The sequence below is a fragment of the Salmo salar genome, chromosome ssa05 (genome assembly GCF_905237065.1).
Source record: "Salmo salar chromosome ssa05, Ssal_v3.1, whole genome shotgun sequence".
NCBI lineage: Eukaryota > Metazoa > Chordata > Actinopteri > Salmoniformes > Salmonidae > Salmo > Salmo salar.
The window spans coordinates 43,733,264-43,746,777 of NC_059446.1; the positions used below are offsets into that span (position 1 = coordinate 43,733,264).

General features: G+C 39.8%; 1 protein-coding gene across 3 annotated transcripts in view; it reads right to left on the minus strand.

Moving 5' to 3' along the window:
- Positions 1-1,770: 1,770 nt before the first annotated feature.
- LOC106604958 (AF4/FMR2 family member 2) overlaps positions 1,771-13,514 on the minus strand; it is a 176,305-nt gene continuing 164,561 nt past the window's right edge. For all 3 annotated transcript variants that reach the window (XM_014200135.2, XM_014200134.2, XM_014200133.2), the window contains 6 exons: positions 12,789-12,925; positions 12,310-12,381; positions 10,847-10,940; positions 10,453-10,493; positions 8,761-8,990; positions 1,771-7,673 (listed from right to left, as the gene is read on the minus strand). In XM_014200135.2, the coding sequence (XP_014055610.2) occupies positions 7,552-7,673; positions 8,761-8,990; positions 10,453-10,493; positions 10,847-10,940; positions 12,310-12,381; positions 12,789-12,925 (696 nt within the window). In that variant the 3' untranslated portion in view covers positions 1,771-7,551. The remainder of the gene's footprint in view (positions 7,674-8,760; positions 8,991-10,452; positions 10,494-10,846; positions 10,941-12,309; positions 12,382-12,788; positions 12,926-13,514) is intronic.

Genomic DNA, 13,514 nt, shown 5'->3' on the forward strand with positions numbered 1-13,514 from the left:
ATGGAGCCGTCTGTGCATCTAAAGCAGGTGGAATCTAACAAGCAAGCCAATTACTGAGCAGTGCAATGTGATGTGCTGTGCTGTTCTCACCAGGCACGGAGTTTAATCAAGAATCATTCAATTAAGTGCTAAACATACTCAAGTCAGTACTGCTGCGCTGTAAATGAATGTGAATAGGAAATCTCACATCCCTGCATTTTAATAAATGAAGAGATTGAGGAAAGCAATATTTTTAAATGACCACTTTGAAAATATATTGTCAGTGAGTGTAAGTGGATCTTCCTTAATGTTATCTGTTAAACACTTTTAATCAACACACAATCTGTGTTTACGATCCATGGAGGTATCTAGAAAATATATTCTGTTTGAAAACGGGTTACCCAAAAGGTCATTTTGAAGAGGAAGAGCAATATACAGTACTTATTAGTTTGAGTGTACAAATTTCAATGTGTGGGAGAGAAAAAAACGGTTCCTTTGGATTAATGCCAGTGCTTATAGTGTAGTGTGTGGCCTGTAGCATGGCCCATACATTTTCCTTGGAAAAACAGACCCTTATTTAGTTGGCTTGGCATGCATTTGTATTAAGCAGTCTACTTAGACATACAACCTGTCATTTAACATGTAGCCAGTTCCTCCTGAATTTCGCGCAGAGAAAAAAAATCTGTCACCAGATTAATGAGATGCTTTGACTTATGAATTTGCAATGGTAACCTGCAGATATATAGCTGTAGCAGTTGAAACATTACCTTGCTGGTGCGCAATGCATGGAAATGTATCTTTGAGATGATTTTATTGCATGGTTACCTTAAGCAATTAAATCAATAAATCTTACTTGTCAGCAGGCTGGCTCGGTGCCACAGACACATTAAATGCTTAGAGTCAGTAAATAGAAGCCTTTTTGACTCCTCATTTGGGAAATTATTTAGCAGGTGGGATTCCTGTCCCCACACAAAAATACTTCCATTTGGCCTTTTTAAACACTTTAAAGAAGCCACTGCCTTCCAATGCATCAGGATCCTCTTAAATTAATAAGGTGTGCTGGAGCATGCAAATTGTTCCTGCAATGAATAAATACGAAGCCATTAGTTCCATAAAGAATGCACTGTAATGAGGACCAGTAACTCCCACCACAGGCTAATTCAGATGAGAACCAGTGTAATGCTGCTGATTACAGGGGATTTATCATACAGGGAGATACAGATACAATTTCATGTCCCCCTGTGAATGTATGAGTTAAGTTCACCTCTCCTCTAATCATATTCCTGTCCTGTTTCTCTAATCCTTGTGTCTGTTGTGGGAATCTGATGATGGCGTTTACTGTGGAGAGAAAGAGTTAATGTTGTGTTAATGTTGTGATGGCAGTCAGTAGACTGGTGTGACAGGACTGTTGCTGTACTATCTCACATCTCAGGTGACTGTGTTTCCCTCAGAAATTATGGCCTTGATTATAAAACAGATTATATGAAGTTTGTTGTTAAAATATATAATTTACTATACTGACATTAGTTTGGAGAATAAATGGTAAATCCTAAATACATAGCTAGCTGGTTATTACATTTTTATTGTAATATTACAATTCTAAGGAGACTAATGGTATTCTCACAAGTCATTAAACGAAGGGATGCAATCATTAAAACGAGATGCCAACGAATCATGATTTTACTCAAGGAAACTCTGATGTAATGTGCATTCCCCAATTAAATTCATCAGATACTTGATAATGGTATAATCAGAACAGTGATTGGAAATGAAATAACAGGAGAGGAACAATTTCACCGGTTCATACCATTTTTATTCCATTTTTTCAGACATTAAACATTTAAAAACAACATAACTATCATTTAAATGTTTGATCATTACATAAAACAATTTTATTATAAAATACAATAGGCAAAAATAATAATAAAAAATGGCAGAACTTGTGCAACACATTTGAAATACAAAGCTAACCAGGCAGGAAGTTTCTTTGATACATAACGCATTTTTAATGAATCCTTATAACTATACGTTAATAAATCCATAGCATAACAGTTACCCTGCTCTGTACAAAAAATAACAAACTAAAAACTACAGCATGCCTGAACTAAGACAACTTCTGTCTTTGAATTTTCTGTTTACAACATTGTCCATCTTTAAACTGTTGACAAAACGTCAGTGAGAGAAAATACAACATTGTCCATCTTTAAACTGTCGACAAAACGTCAGTGAGAGAAAAGGCTATTTACTTGGAATGGTAACCCTGTTCTTCCCTGATGTCTGACCAACATCGTACATCGTTTAGGGAATAGGTAGCATTTAAGTATTATATAAAGCTTGAGCCTTGAGGAACAGTATGTCATTGGGCTAATTTATGGATATCCACATTGCTAACTGTTTTATAAATTAATTGCTTTTAGAACACTGTGAAGGATTTATATTAATGTAACAATGCTGCATTTCACAGTTAAAATGGATCTGACTGAAATGTTGCCAGAACTGACAGTGATTGTTCCATATCTGAAAAACATGTTGGTTAAAGTAATTGAGCAGTTTTATCTCTAAGGCTTGAACATAGGGAACTGATCTTTGGGAAATCGCTCTACTTTTCACAATAAATTTGTCCATCTGCAACATCACAACGTTACAGAATTTCAATAATACTTTCAGAAATACAATTGTATCAAAAGCACATGATTTTTCTTCAAATGTCTATCCCATTTGGTTAATAAATGGCTGTAAATTGTAGTTCATCTATTTAAGCAAGTAGGAAGCACAGCCATGATAAGTAAATGCCTTTTTTCTGTTGTTGACTGAAACTGTACATTAGTTTATATAATCTTGTTGTCTCTCTTTGCAAAATGAAGTGGAGGAGGTTACAGAGAAATGACACTCCAGGTGACATTGGAATGACTGAAACGCCAAGGTCACACAGGACAGACTACCAAAAGATCATAGGTTAAGGGGTGGTAATATGTCACTGGTCAGCAATACACTCATGTCAAGGCAATGGATTTCCAATGCATTTTTGTCAGCTTTGGGCAGTCAAAAATAAGTAATATATATTCCATATGGTACAATCCTTTACACCGGAGGACATAAACCATAAAGCACCTCATCATTCTATACAGATATAAACAGCAAAGGGATCTATGGATAACTGTTCTTCATTTTCCCTAACGCATGTCTGCTACTGCTTTAAGACACCAACAAGCTGAATGAAGGGTTTGACATATAGTTGAATGAAGCTACATATACCAACTGTTGACTTCAATTTGCATAACCACCACTTCTGATGACCGAAGGTCAACATGCACTATTGTTAGTGACACCAAGTGACTGGCAATGGTTTGCTGTCACAGACACAAGCCATTTAGATTACAAACCAATTACACTAAATTATTCTGCTAATAGGTATGTTCATGTGTTATGAGAACCCAGTCCAAGTTGTATCAGTCATATTAAATATGACACAATAATCACTGAATATGAATCAACATTGAGTCATACGGTCGTTAATTGACTAACATGGTGCGGTGCATTGTGTTAACTAAGTGTTATTTACAGTGCTTCATTTGCAGAGCGATCAGAATGCTTCCAGCTGGGACAATGTTAAAGGAAAACTCCACCCAAAAACGTGATGCAAAGCGTGTTATACCGGCTGTAAAACTGTATTTTTAAAGTTATATATCTTTAAAAAACTTGATTGCTGACAAGCAAAACCTTTTGGGACTATATCAACAATGTACTATTGAAACAAATACCAAAAGATAGTTTTTGTGTGGAATTTTCCTTTAATTGGAGATAATTGTTCCCAATACTTGTTTTCAATGTAGTGGAACAATTGAACAAGAGATAACAAAAACACCAAAATGACAGACTTCAGCCAAGCTATAAGGCTTGGTGTTGTACTCACTCACTCCAGGAAAAAAAGCAGGTTTAAAAAAAAGAAGAAATTATGATTAAGAACATGATAAATATACAACAATTTGTAACACAATAATATTGTGTTGATAGTCTGTCAGATTTCTTCTAGGTATAATAATAATAATAATAATGAGTTTGATAGCAGAAATGGTTGGTTTTGACTCCCACTGTGCTGACATCCCTCCTTGTCTCTGCCTTAGATGAGCCTGATTTGTTTGCATTGGATCTAATCGCAGTGAACCTAGGAAAACATCCTTTGAACATTAACACTGCATGAGGGCCTAACTCTTATTGATTCTGCTTTTAAGTAGCGCCTGATTGTAATAAATACTGTTCAGGCTTTAAACTGAGAAGACGCAGAAGGTGAGCTGCACTTCATACTGTACCTCTCTAGCTAGTATAGTTTACATATTTTTGTTTACTCTGCAATGCGTCAAAGATTTGTATGCTATTTTCAATAAAATTCTCTAGAAGTATTCATTTTAAAATGAAAATTCCTGTATTCATAAATCTATCTAGGAAATATCAACATTTGTAGCAGCAATATAAAAACAAGCCAATTAGGGACTCATTTAATGAGTAGTAATTCCTTCCTGATATGTTATCATCATCACCTGGTTTTACCAAACAAAGGACTAGGTCACACCATAAATTGGCTTGTAACACTGCCAGTCCAGATGGCACCTCATTCAACGTTTCACGATTTCCTTGTTTTAGACATAAACCGTAGATTTAAAACAAAAACTGATTCTGTTCTCCCTGGTAGGCATAAGCCAATTTGATTCAGCCTTTCCTCATTGTGGAATGAATGCAAAACATTAGCTGCTCCTCTTCGGTGCCAGACTGGGGCTGAGTATGGAGCTGGTTGTTTATATCAGATGATGGATGAGAGAGAGTGAGAGAGAGAGAGAGAGGAGAGAGGAAAGAGAGAGAGAGAGAACAGAGTGCCAGTGCTGCTTGGTGCTGTTGACTAGCTGCCAAAGGGCCACAGATTTCCCTGACAGAATGGCCTGTCTCTAGCGTGAATAGGAACAGCTGGGAAAAGCCACTGGAAGTGTACAAACTGCTTCCCTCATAGGGGCAAAGACAGTTGGCTAATTTGGACTGGAGGAGAAAATGTGATCATTTGCATAAAAAATTATGCACATGCTTCATTTTCCCTCAACTCAACATTGACTGATAGTTATGAGATTATTATCACAAGTTGTTGCAAAAGGCAAAATGAAAAATGCACTTCAGATACAGTACAAAGAAAGTTTAAGTTGTTAGGTTCGCTTTCATATTTCTCAATTCATTTAGTTACATTAAGACTGGTGTAGATATTGCTATTACCATATGGTGTGGCATCCTACAGCTTTAAAATAGATTTGGAATTGAATAAGCACTGTTTTTGAGGTTACAATAGAATGTAGGCTACAACACTGTTCCATAAAACAACACTGAATGACATTAAATCTAAATAAGACAGTTAATGGATCAACATCAAATTATTTTTGTTTTATCAATAATTTGTTCAGTCTTTTCTTGTGACATTCCAAAACACTTAATTGGGCCTAAAATCAAGTGATAAAAACTCCAAACATCGTTCTAAATGCCAGAAACACTGAACGTGAATTAAGTGCATTTGTCTTTTGATTCTGCTCTTGTTCTAAGTAACAAGATAATTAACACAATTACCGCTATTATCCAGCTATTGCTGTAAATGTGTTGGAGTGTTAATCTATTGATTCTAGGTGATCACAGTAAGTCACATTAAGCATTTACATGTTCAAGCGTTTCTGAATATCCTGTTCAGTATCCTCTAAACATCAACTGAGTTAAAAATTTGATACATGTCACACATTTGCAATTTTAAAGCCAAACTTGGTATCATACTTGCCAGTAAAAAGTACATGAATAAATTGTGGTTTTATGAAAAAATCTAATATACCAATATGGTATGGAAAAATCATTTAGATTCATTCTTGTTCTTCAATATAGACTCTTAATAATTTTCACCGGATACGGAGGCACTTTGTTTTATCATAGTGAAAATCATATTTCACACATAGCCATGGAGATATGGTCTACTGAAACACACTGTATGGACTGTGCTATAGAGAGAAAGATTTGGAATTGACACCCAGCAAAGGAGAATCCATCCCCAAATCATCTCTGCACAGTGCAACACACACACTTCGCTTCAGTTCATTCTCTCACATCACATCCAAATAAAAACAAACAACAAACCAACCATCAAACTTCCTCCTTAGGAAAACTGCCTGTATCTCATATAGATGGCATACAGTATGTCCATCAAGCCAAGTTTAAATCTAGGATGATCAAATGTACAACTATGCACATAACACGTAAGAAGTGTTACTATGGATTATGCTTTAAAACTCTACACCTCTCTGTGGACATGCACAACTGAACCAACATTTAATATCAAAAGAGTTGCGATATACAACACAGCAGTTATTGTAGACATCGAAAAGACAATGTAAAGGTCCTCTGTAGCGTTACTGGACTCATTGTGGCGTACACTGTTTGTGGTGGTGCTGTAACAGTGATTATACGATTCATATTAATTTAAACACAGTCTCAGGTGGTGCATCACTTTATGTCTTCCCCGTTCCCTTAGACCCATGGAAAATCAGTGCTGCTTTGGAATAAATCCGGCCTCTTATTACTGTAGGTACAAAAATGACATCGACCCAACAAAAAACACATAGACACCACCAACCTCTAGGGCTAAAAGACACGATCCATATCAGTTGTTATCAGATCTGCTGTAGTTGACTACATTACTATGCAAATCCCCCCACAATTAGAGAAATTGCTTGACGTGGCAGATTGAATTCGATGATTTGTTGTTCATTTCCAATGTGCAACAAGTCATGGAATTATTTCAAACTATTTGTTGTTCCACTGGGACTTATGGGTAGACATTGACGAACTGTTGCTGTATTTATTATCTGATGTGAGACTGAGGTTTGATGGATCATAAATAAACACCACTATCAGATTGTAGTAAAGAGAGACTTTTCCAACCTGCTTCTGTTGGCCAGTTCATCAAGCTATTGACAAAAACAAAACAATAAAAGAGTTGATACCACTTGTAACTTCATGAGAAATCTGCCTGTTGGAATGGAGGTGTGAACTGTGAACAACGCTCCAGGTGTTCTGAGAGGGCCTTAGTGGTGATCAAAACAACAACAGGGAAATCACATGGCTCGGTCTGGCAGAAAACAACCAAAACAACCACCATACTTCTCCACACAGATCCTTCTCTTCTATTGGCATGCTTTGGAGACAATCCCCAGGTCTTAGGCGGGACTGTCCTTCCATTCACTTTGGGGTTTGGATTTCACTATTTTCTTTCCACATCCAACAGAAATGTCAACTTTGTATTGAGGGAGCAGAGAGACAGACTGTGCAGTAGAGCTGATGATGACCTCATCATGATGACCTCTGACCACAGAGAGTTGACAGTCAGTGGGGCTTTCTGGCTGGCAGAGTGTGGTGGGGGCCCTTGGGGCTGGAGTCAGATGGCTGGAGACTGGGGGTTGCTGGGGATGCTGGCTGGTAGAGGTAGTGATGGATGTGTGAGACAGACAGACAGACAGACATACAGTGGCAGACAGTTCAGTTCTAGTTCCAGCAGCACTATAACATGTGGGCCTCTATCCGTAGCCAGTGCAGTCCTTGGCGTATGTAGCGCACCAGTTCTGTCATGCTGCTGTGTTGGCTCAACGGTTCCATCGTCGAGTCCAGCTCCTGAAAGAACTCTGTAGAAGGAAAGGAAGGGGAAAGAGGGTGAATGAAAGTGAGAGTGAGTGAGGGTGTGTGTGTGTGTGTGTGTGTGTGTGTGTGTGTGTGTGTGTGTGTGTGTGTGTGTGTGTGTGTGTGTGTGTGTGTGTGTGTGTGTGTGTGTGTGTGTGTGTGTGTGTGTGTGTGTGTGTGTGTGTGTGTGTGTGTGTAAGACAAAGACTGACAAGTGTAATAGCATAATGAAGGCTCACATTTATGCAGTCTGTTGTCCATTCCTCTCTTTCCCCTTAATAAACAGTGAGTGACTGAGTCCTGGAATGGCTCAATCCTAAAAGTAACAGCTCTGGTGATCAGTAATTTGCTGAAAGGCCCACCTAGGCTTTATGGTGTCATAACTGCCAATTCCTGTCTCATTTCCACCAAAGACACCATCCAACAGACTCTAATTGAGCCCGTTATGAGTGTCGACAGAGAGGAGGAGAGGGTCAGATCAACTTCTAATGGGGTACTTCTGAGGCTGCGAGAGAGAGAGAGAGCTCTCGCCTCACACAACCACATAACATGTCGCTTTAATCAGCTAGGCTCAGATAACGGATGGGAAATGACAGAGACACGACATGTCAAACCCTCCATGCACACAGTCAGAGGGGGGTGTCCTCAACATCTCTGGTGGTCTCTCTCTCTCTACATTCACTCACTGATGACAGTAAATGTAAAGGGTTCATCTATTCTCCACATCTAATACAAAATAATGCAGAATACATTAGTACATAAAGAGACCATCCTGAGGGTGATAAAAGGATCTGGCTGGCCTTGGTTCCTAACAGTTAGGAATAATTAGTCATTTATAATGACTGTGTACAATGAAAAAAGGTTGAGCATGAATGGAGATGCATGTAATTAAGAAAAATATAGGATAGCATATCAAAAGTGAGGTCACTGTTGTATGAAACTATTACTGATACATCCGCTACAATTACAACAGTACAATTTATGCTACTACTATACACAATCTGCCATTGCTGCTAATACTACAGCTCCAATCCAAACATCCTGTTCTAGAACAGAGAGAAGCTGTTTTGTGTTGTGTCCAGTCTCTAGTACCTTGGCTCTCTGTGGCGAGCTTCTCTGCCGTGTCCCAGTGCTCGTAGCTGCGGAGGATGTTGTTGGTGATGTTGACGTGGCTAGCGGCCATATGATGGATGCGCTGGGGGATGGCCACATTGCTGGAGGCACCGGAGGGACAGGAGCCCGCAAGGCCAGGGCCCGTACTGCTGCTCACCGAACTGACTGGGGAGGGACTCAGAGACAGGGGCGACGGGGTGCCTGTGCTCCTGGGAAGGCAGAGAGACAATACAGGGGTCAGGGGTTAGAGGTGAAAGTTCAGGGCACCACCACAGAGATAATACTGTACTGTACAACCAATGGACACCAGGGTTAAGTTTAAGGCCCATGCTTTTTGAAATCCTTAAAATGGCTACTTACAGAAACTAAGAAAAAAGATAGTGGAGACATTGATAATCTATGGCAGCTTCACAAATACTATTCCTCATACTGGCTTGTATTGTTTAGGACACTATCAACTCAGGTATTACATACTCATACTGTATATACAGGGAGTAACGTGAATTATATCTACAGGGAGTAACGTGAGATCACAATGAGGACATTTCCCCTTTGAGAGGTTTTTCCCTTCTTAGCTTTCTGACCCAGGGAGACTGATCAGGGAGATTTGAACTGGGTAGGTTTAGATTTAGCCAATACATGTTATTTCGTCAGGCTTAACCACTCTTCGTCAGGCTTTATCACTAATGCTGATTTGAACTGTATGAACGGCAAACTGGGGCTTTTCTCAGCTTGACAATCACAGCTTGATTTTCTGTCAGCCTGCTTCAGCCATCAATCAGAGGACATATTTATCAGTCTTTTAGTGCCAAACCCAAACAATCAGGCTCCAGGTCCTGTAATTCAGCACTAAATTGAAAGGCGCTCGCCCCGTGAAGTTAAATTATGTTCCCTGTCAACAGCTTGCCTCTCTCGGCTCCCTCTCTAGCAGGTTGAGTCTTTTCCTCAAATAAATAAACCCTTGAGGAAAAAAAAGAAAATAAGGGGAAAAAAGATTCATGATTGTCAAGGACAGAACAAACAAACTGTGGGAAAGGAGGCCAGAGCATAGTGGAATCTAATGTTGATTACAGTTGCAGCAGGTAGCGGAGCTAACCCAAGCGGATTAAGAAGGCCAGTTTGTGGCTAATGTGACCATGGTGAACTGGAGGCGACTGCAGGAGTCCTAGGAGCCAGTAGGATCTGAGGCTAATTGCTTCTGACAGCTCATCTCACAGCAGAACAGCAGGGCCGGTCAGTGCTGTGGCTGAGGGCTAGATCCCAGCCCTGGAAAAGACAGGCTAAAGGAGCTCACAGTCACACAGAGGATGGCTCACCGCCAACTCCCAGACACACTGACGAGCCCCACGGTAGCACCATGGTAAGCTACGAACCCAAACCCAAACGCACAGGGTGGATCAGCTAGGTTCAGTTGCCATGGAGCATCCAGAAAAACAGTGAAGCAGTGCGCTCATCTCATGCCACCAGTGTGATATGCTAGAAGCTGGAAGTCACAGTAACAGAGGCTCTGTCTGTCGTGGCCATTGTCTGAACAAAGCAGTCACCATCTGAGAGGATTAGCTTGTTGCTTGGCCAGGAGTAGGCATATACATTGTTCTGTTCTGGGAAAGATCTCATATAAAGAAAGGATTGTGATGCAACATGAGATGACTGAGGTGAAATGTTACTCACTTTCCATTGGCTCCCCATGGCGAAGGTGCTTGGGAACTTTTCTGGAATGGAAGAGGTTTGTGAGAACATGATATTTTGCAGCTCTACAATAAAAACATATTGCATAGCTTAGAAAATGTATTAATGCAACTCAAAAAGCTCCTCTAGAATAATATGCAACATAATTAATTAAAACAGGCTTAAACACAAACAATGTATGTAGATCATTGATACAATTAATTTGAACACTAATTGGAAAAAAATGTATGGCTTTTAATAACCAACATGCAGAACTAATGAGTATACACAACTCAACACAAATATATATTACATTTAGAAATCTTAATTGGCTTTACGTGTTCTACTGTCCCTCTTCTACTCATAGATGTTAGAATTAGAAGTTAGAGTTAGTTACCTTGAAATACTCCATTAGTGAACGGGAATACTTTACTGCATGGTCCTTCTTCAATTTGAACATTCTTAAGTACAGGAGGGATAAACAGCGATTGCTATGGAGTTAAGAAAATAATAACATTAACATGAAATACTGGATCTTATACCGTGTATCTAGCATTGACAACATTACATATATTTGTATTACTTATGAACATTAAGCATTCAACACAAGAAGATAATAAAATAATAACAATAAGGAAAAAGTGTTTTCTAACTAATTAACTTTGCATATTCATGATGCATGACTAAATTATCTTGTTGTCATCAAACTCTATCTCTCTAATAGCTTGAAAATAAAGGCTAGAAAACAGAGGCTGCAGCCTAGTAATCAGATCCCAGTAGCTTCCCTGCCAGGGACCTTTGGTCTGCAGATCCAGCCTCAGTGCCATGGGGGGGGGGGCTGACCTTTCAACAGTGTGCTGCTCGCCAGACACCAGATGCTTTGGACATATGCACCACCCCATGACATGACACTAACACTCAGGCATTAATAAGCCATCACTGCAGTACACTGCTTCCTTGTTTCCCTGATTCTAAACCACATCAGTATGTACAATAGGTACACGCTCGCACACACACACATGCTCATACGCACACACGCTCATACGCACACAAGCACGCACACACACTTTGCCCTCTAAAACAGATTATAAATGGATGGATCATGTCAGCCAGTGTCAAATATTTGAAAATAATCCCTAATGATGTCTGAACGGTGTACTAACAGGAAATATGACCTGGGAATCTCACTCCTACGCTCATCACTGTCTACACTGCTAAGACTGAGAGTCTAACCATAACATTCTAACCATAACATTCTAACCATAACATTCTGCTAAGATTATACAATCCATATGACAGGCAGCATATAGTTTCCCTTCATCTCCCCTGTAGCAGTGTGGGGAACTGTATATGTTTATAGTCTGCTGCCTGCCGCCAGGAAATCTTTCATTATCCCTTAATAGCTTAATGAAATACAAGAATAATGATCCACTTTAAGCTGATTAAGTGCTTTAGCAGTGTTTTAAAGCTCCCTTCAATATCCATCCGATTGTCGGGGAGTGATGGCTGAGTGGAGATTTAAATTGTGTTTGAGTGAAGCGGCGGATTGAGCATCTAACGGGTTTGGAAGCCGCCTGGATTTTCTGAAATCAACCCAAATGCCCACACAGGCTAGAGTTTGTAGTCCGTCATCACATCCATCAGTGCAATGTTTGGTCTCCTTCAACCACCATTCAGTCATCAGACACACACACACACACACACACACACACACACACACACACACACACACACACACACACACACACACACACACACACACACACACACACACACACACACACACACACACACACACACACACACACACACACACAGAGGTTTCACATCTGGACACAGCAGAGCGAAAAGAAAACTCACCACAACACAGCTAATTTCTTCTCGGCTACAGTTGCTGAGTGACTTGTAAAGTTCTTTAACCTCATGGCATACCTTTAAAAGCAGAACAGACAAAAACATAGATCATATTCAAATATTCTTCCTTTTCAGAATTCATTCATTTCAATTCAAATAACAAAAAAAGAGCATGACTCAATATCCATAAAGCCAGGGGACGTTCCATAGAACGACCAGCCTTGTGTCATTTTCTGTGTCTAATAGTTTTTGAAGAAAAGATTTCAATCAGCCATGCATGAATCCCTGGGTAGAATGATGAGCTACAAGGTCCATCTATTTTCATTTTCCCTGCCATTAATAAAATGAGGGCTGCTAATTGCCTTGACTTGTGGGGTAGACTGGATTAGCGCTGGACATAATGATGCTCATTTTCACTGAGGGCAGGTGGGGATACCTGGCCTGAGCAGGATGGGAGGGAGGGGCACATTGGTGGTGACACAGACCTGATGAGTTCAACCGTCTCAGAGTACATAGTGTATGGAGACTTGGCCTCCAGCGGATCCCGCTCCATGGCGTTGCCACACTCGATGAACGACAGCGCCCCATCAGCGTAGTTAATGGCTTTGCCAAACTTCTCCATCTGTGAAGAAACAATGGAACCATTGAATAAGATCAGCATTAAGTTCACAACACTACACGGCCACAAAATATTCTCCTCATTTTGAATCATTTTCCAAAGCTTCAAAGCTCTTGTGAAAACAGATAATAAGCAGATTTAATCAGAAGGAAAAATAACAATGTCACATTAATGTTCGGGGAACATTCTTTTGATATTTTTCTGTTTTCTGGAGAAAAAAGTATATATATGCCCACGGAGCCAAAATACAAACCCAAAGTGCAGACAACAAATAATAGGCATATGACTCATAAATGCACATGAGTGTAAAATAAAATAGATTTACACACCACTCTCCACTGAAAGCACCTCTCAAGCAGGTTCTATCCATTTTAAGTAAGCCCCTTTTACCACATACCGACCGGGCTGGTGGAAGATTCATTACAGCTCAACGATTACAGTCATGTAACAAGGGCAATCAATTCCCTTCACTTTGTATTCATGGCTGGCTTTACCTCGCAGATCAGATTTATGCCCAAGTGGATGTAACTTTCGATAAAGGACAATGTCTGGGGAGATAATTGCTGGAATCCAATTATTAGGGCCATATGAG